This window comes from Hydra viridissima, unplaced genomic scaffold (assembly GCF_058129835.1).
Source record: "Hydra viridissima isolate aposymbiotic clone 2 unplaced genomic scaffold, HvirCarnegie_v1 scaffold_2, whole genome shotgun sequence".
NCBI lineage: Eukaryota > Metazoa > Cnidaria > Hydrozoa > Anthoathecata > Hydridae > Hydra > Hydra viridissima.
This window is the reverse complement of record NW_028324301.1, coordinates 20,581,511-20,587,510: the sequence shown is the minus strand read 5'-3', so window position 1 is coordinate 20,587,510 and position 6,000 is coordinate 20,581,511. Positions and strand designations below refer to the sequence as shown.

Sequence of the window (6,000 nt, the reverse complement as noted above, 5' to 3'; positions counted from 1 at the left end):
GTGCAACTAAAATTGCATCAATTTGCTCGGAAGACTAGATAAAACTTGAAAAGCGCGCAAAAAATCATGAAAATATTTAGAGAAAAAACAAAGTACTTGAGTAGTTCTAATATAACCAGGTTCCTATAACCAGTTTTTATAACCAGTTCTTATAACCAGTTCTTACAACTAGTTGTTATGACCAGTTTACAATATGAAGAATCTGGTGCTTAAAACAATTCCATAGCATGACAAAAAAAGTTATAGATGAATTCCAGCTGAAGATTTAGTGAGCTAAATAAAAGTTACACACAATTATTTTATGCTTGCATTATAAAGTAAAGTTTTTCAATTAATTTTTCAAACATAAAACCGAGTCTAAAATAATTCAAAAGCTAATCCAAATCATGACCACTGCCCTCCTCTGCCTCCTCCTCCATCTCCTCCTCTGCCTCCTCCTATGCTCTAAATGTTTAGGAACCTTCAACAATCGTGCCTCTACGATAATAGACTCAATGTAAGAAATTTGTTAGAATTAATGTTGAGCACAAATGATAACACAATGACATTGACGAATAATTTTAAAATACAACTTTTGATTTTAAAACCGAAACTGTAGAAATACAATAAAAAAATCAAACTACCTCTACAAGAAGAAACTTAATTAACTTTCAATTTACTGCTTGACAGAAAAAGACTCCTTGATTCTGTTGAATGGTGCTGGCTTAATTTGCGGAATGATATTTATTTCAAAACGAGGTAAAATTTAAAATTTCATATGAAAAAGCAAAAAATTTTATAATCTACTCCAGAAGAATAGAATATACATGTTTTTTTTTTTTTATAAGCATAACGCTTATAAGCATATGGAGGCTCAGATTTGGAAAAAAAATAAGCATATGTAAGCATATTCGTGAGCCTCCATAAACTATTTTAAAAATTTGAATTTCATTTACCTAAAAATTTTAAATATATATATTTCTAAATTTATTATTTGTAAAAGAACAAAAGCTTGATAAATTTGTTCTTTTGCTGGACAATTTGAAGGGACAGATGCAGGAGAATTTTAAAGATGCTGTGGTTGCTGCTAAAGGACTTCTATGGTACGGTCTACCAAGTGTCACTGACCTTTGGCAAATAGTTGATGCAGGATATGCTGCCACTCTGAAAAGACTTATTGTGATTGAACATCAAAAATGGCTCGATAGAGATAATCATTTTGATAGATGGTTCAGTAATACACTGCAAAAGAGAGACGAATTTTGATTACACATTGGGCAGGGGAAGCATGGAAAGCTTTAAACACTTCAACGTATGACAAGCAAAGGAAGAAATGTTGGACAATGACTGGGTGTTTAATGACTTCTGATGGCTCAGAAGATTTGCTTGTTAAACCAGAGGGCCTTGATAGTTACAAAGTGCCGCCACCATCCATTACAGATCCTGGCAGTGATCAACCCATAGGAAATCAGGGTGATATTCAACCGGTGGAGGTAGATGATGCTATAAATGAAAGTGCCAACAAAATTCTTCCAGATGGCACCTTTATTGGTCCGGACGAGAAGGAACGCGAAGTTCATATCTTTGATTTCATTGATAACATTTGTATATAGTATATATGTTTTATTTTTTGTTATTATACTATAACATTAATTCAGCTACATTAAAAACAAAGCAAATACAGAGCATAAGTCAACTTTTTATTTTTCTTATACCCATTATATATTATACCCTTTAGTAACGCGCACACTTTAAGAAAGTATTGAAATAAGCATATTTTATTAGAAATATGCTTAAGCTTAAGCATACTTTTGAGCTTCTTTTAACTTTTTGCTAAAGCATACCCGAGCCTGTTTCAAAAATTTCATATGCTTATAAAAAAAAAACATGTACACTGTTTTCACCATCTATGACAAGCACTCTTCTTGATCACTTACCTACGCTCTATTTTAAAGGATCAATTTTTCTTTGCTAGGTTTCTTAAAGAAAAAGTTCTCTTCTTCATTCACCACTTAAAGGTCCTGGTTTCGTCACCCTTTTTTTCCCCTTCCCTTCCCCTTGCCTCATTTAAAACATACAAAAAAATTCGCCGTAATATTATCTCCCTCAATTTTGAAAATAAAAGATACCTTTCAAATCTATCTTCAGTTCAAAATTTCTCCAGTTATTTTATTAAATATTTTCTTATATATTACTCTTTAAAAGAGTACAATCTTTTTAACAATCAGTGGGATATATTTACAGTAAGAGAAGTCGTTGTTACCTTAACGCTGGTTCTAAATTAACTTTTTGACAATTTGATTAAAGTAAAAACTATCCAAATTATTAATAAAAATATTTATTTCGCATATTAATAAACGACAGTTCGATAGTTAATAAAATATTAGTAATGTTTTGTGTGCAAAAGACTTATTATCTGTAAAAAAATATAATCACACTAAAAAAACCATTGTCATTTTTTTTAGTTTTTGATTATGGCTAAGAAAATATTTACGAACGCTTTCTTTCCAATGTAAAACCATTTTACTCCACTAAAGTTCGTGGGCCTTCTCCCAGTATGGTATCTTGGGCAAATTCCCCGCCAGCACTCTCCTCTCAACGATCCCAATATTAAAATTTTCAAAATTGTGTCTGGTTTTCAATTCTGTTTACCAAACGAACTTATGCAAGTATAAATAGAGTAAAAATTTAAACTTATTAACTTTTATATATGGAATTGTCCTTAAAACTAAGCATCAGAGTCTCGGTACGGAAAGTATCGTGTACTCACTGAATCGGTCATTTTTTACAATACCTATCCTACGATACTGATACCAATACTAAATTGGCATAGGTCTTGGTAGGACGGATGTTTTCGATACCAACTTCGAAGTATTGTTGATGGTCGTAACGTACATGCGAGACTTCCGAGACTGATGCTTACTTAACTTAAATAACTAACACTTAAATCAGATGAAATAGTGAGACCAGTAAGGGTTTTACTTTTTCTCCGAGCGTTTACCTCGTGCCATTAAGATAAATAATACAGACTTGAAGAACTTCTTGCTGTTGGTATGCTTCTTAGAATATTTTAAAATGTAAAAACCTGTCCTCGGGTCAGTAATTTGTAATGCAAATTGAATATTCAAAAAAAAAAAAAAAAATTTAATAACAAAATGGCGACTGAGATAAATGATAAGTGTTCTCTCAAAAAAATGACTGTAGAGTCTTTATTCGGCAGTTTGTCATTCAACCAAGAAGAAAGAATTAAAGCTGAGGACCAATTAAAAATACTTGAGACTATGGAAGGTATTACTATTTTTTGTAAAAAAATTATTAAAAGATTTGAAGCACTACATACTTAAAAAAAAAGTTAAATCAATTGAAATCAAATTTGAAATAGATAATTTATTTCTGAAATACAACACCTAAATAATTTTCTTATTTAAATTTCTGACTAATATTATGTTTTAATGCTTGTACTTTTGTTTAGACTTTGGTTTAATACTTACTGAAATCACAATAGAAGTATCATTTCCAACAGATATTAGGCAGGTGAGAAAGGTTTTTTTTTGGAATTGGCTATTGGATTCGACATATGCCTATTATTATTTTTTTCAAACTGTATATAGTGGACCTTATAAATATGATCTAATGAAAAGCTATTCAATAATGTATATTGAAGCTTTAGACTTTTAAAATTATCTTATACTTTGTTAAATATTTGGAAAATGTTCCTCCTATATATGCTGCAATTGCAAACTAACATTTAGTGAAACAAATATTCATTTAAATGTAAGCTACTATTGTATAAAGCACACTTTTTTTTGCAAAGTAATTCAAAAAAATCTTCAAAAAGGCTATATATATTATAATGAATTATAAGAGAAAGTGCTGTGTCTGACTGTTAGAGTTCTTTATTTACGTGAAGTTGTTAATAACCAGAAAAAGAGGAGCATTTATAGGAAAACTTCTCAGTTGTATTATTTTGTTAGCTACAATCTTCTTATTAAAATACAGAAAATCTAGCATTTATAAATGATGATATGAAACATAAAATTAGTTTAATAAAAAGTATAATACTAAGCAGTGTCTCTGTGACTTCTTTGACCTAAATTTGTTTTGATACAGAATCATTATCAAAAGTATTCTTTTTTTCTTGAGTATTTTTGTTTGGGTTGTCGTTATTTTTAAATTTTCAAAAACTAATTGTCTTGTCTCCCTAATTTGTTTCAAAAATTTCTTACAAATGTTTAAACCAATTATTAGAACAATTAAACTATTTATATTAAATAATTTTTTTCAATCACTTCAGTGATTACTTTAGTATCTATTACACAGTATGAACTTACCAACTAAAAAGTATGAACTTACCAACTAAAAAGTGTGAATAGTAATTAAGATGAACTAAGTTTAAGACAATAGTTTATCTTTAAGGTAGTCCAATGGAATTTATTATTGAAGAAAAGTTACCATCCTTATGGCAAGTATTTAATTTTTTCATATATGAACACAACTAGAAAAGCAACTTAGTCATAGAAGCAACTATATTTACAATGCCAAGGAGTTGAAAGTTTTGAATGATCATGAATAAGATATGTAAAATGAGCAGTTTGCTTGTAAAAAAGGAGGAGCAGTTTCAGTTTATGTTTCAAGTTATTGTAGAGAACTGTTATTTGTTTCCTAATTGGTTAAAGCAGATCTTGATTACCCATGCAAGTTAAAGAGCAATAGGCAGCAATCTAACTAACAATATTGAGTATTGAATGACATTTGTTATAGTATTCTGATTTGACTAGATTAGCTAAGCATGTAACATTCCATGCAGTTCTCAACTAAATTTGTTATAAGTGAAGTCAAATTTTATTATTTTGACATCAATTGAAAATTATTACAATGGTATAAGCAGCATTTTCTCTAATAAAAACTAAAAAAGGTTTTAAATTGTGTCATTGTAGAAACATTTGACTTGTTTCAGCTAATATTAGTTAGAGCTTTTTTCTACTCAAAAACTTTTTATAGCATTTCTACCCCAAACTGGTCAACACTGAGGTGTCTTTAAATGTATTTAACTAAAACCTTTAAGGTAAAAACCCTTAAAGGATTTTTTAATTTACAGAGTTTTTTAATGTTAATCAAATACTTTGCTTTGATGATATAAAAAATATTTATTTCATTTAGCTTGCTTCTGTACTTCTGAAGCAATATATAGATTGCCACTGGTCTTCATTATCTGAAGAAAAGTTCCGAGCACCAGAAGTCAACTCAGAAGTATGCATAAATTACAACTCACTTTTAAGCCAACCATGTTCTTTGCAAAAATATTCAGACACCCATACTTTGTTATAAAGTTCATTAATAGAGAAGTAGTTATAAATTTATTTTGTTTTTTTTATTAGGTGAAGGCTTTAATACGTCAGAGTTTACCAAATGGTTTGCAAGATGAAAACAGCAAGATACGTTCTAGCGTGGTTAGAATTTCACCAGTTTAGCCACTGTAAATGTTTACATCCAAAAATAACTTAATAAAAATGCTTACATCCAACAATATATGATGTCTAATGACATGTTTTTGCTTCTTTTGTTTGCATGTTAAATGTAAATAATTTTGGATAAATATCTAATTTAATAGGCATTTTTGATATTATGGAAATATCTTCAAATAAAAGTGAACTGGAGTTGACTTTCTAAGATATTTTAAAAACATGCTCAATGTTTTTTTTTTATAAAAAGGATTTGAATTGCTGCTTAGTGTTTCTTTCACATTCTGAGAATAACCTACTAGTCCCTGATAATTTATCATTCCCACTTTCAGACTTTTTAGCATTGGTTTTTGATATGTAAAGCATATAAATTCTTGTTTAATTATTTATTTTTTCATAGGCTTATGCTATGTCAAGAATTGCTTCTTTTGATTGGCCAAATGATTGGCCAGATTTGTTTATGTTGTTAATGCAAGCATTGCAAAGTATAAATCAAAATGTAATTCATGGAGCAATGCGTGTATTCTCAGGTAAATTTGTTGTTGGGTAAATATCTGTC

At 29.5% G+C, this 6,000-nt stretch overlaps 1 protein-coding gene across 10 annotated transcripts in view; it reads left to right on the top strand.

Annotated features, from left to right (window-relative positions):
• The first annotated feature begins 3,092 nt into the window (after positions 1 to 3,092).
• Positions 3,093 to 6,000, top strand: part of LOC145202162 (importin-9-like) — a 31,491-nt gene continuing 28,583 nt past the window's right edge. For 6 of the 10 annotated variants that reach the window (XR_016450016.1, XM_090079477.1, XM_090079478.1 and 3 more), the window contains exons 1-5: positions 3,093 to 3,267; positions 3,452 to 3,513; positions 5,140 to 5,229; positions 5,358 to 5,429; positions 5,842 to 5,971. Coding sequence is in view for 9 of the 10 variants with exons in the window: in XM_090079477.1 (XP_089935603.1) it covers positions 3,135 to 3,267; positions 3,452 to 3,513; positions 5,140 to 5,229; positions 5,358 to 5,429; positions 5,842 to 5,971 (487 nt within the window). In the remaining variant the exon portion in view is untranslated. Of the gene's footprint in view, positions 3,268 to 3,451; positions 3,514 to 5,139; positions 5,230 to 5,357; positions 5,456 to 5,841; positions 5,972 to 6,000 lie in introns of all 10 variants that reach the window. The other 4 variants (XM_090079481.1, XM_090079482.1, XM_090079484.1 and 1 more) reach the window with 1 other exon arrangement.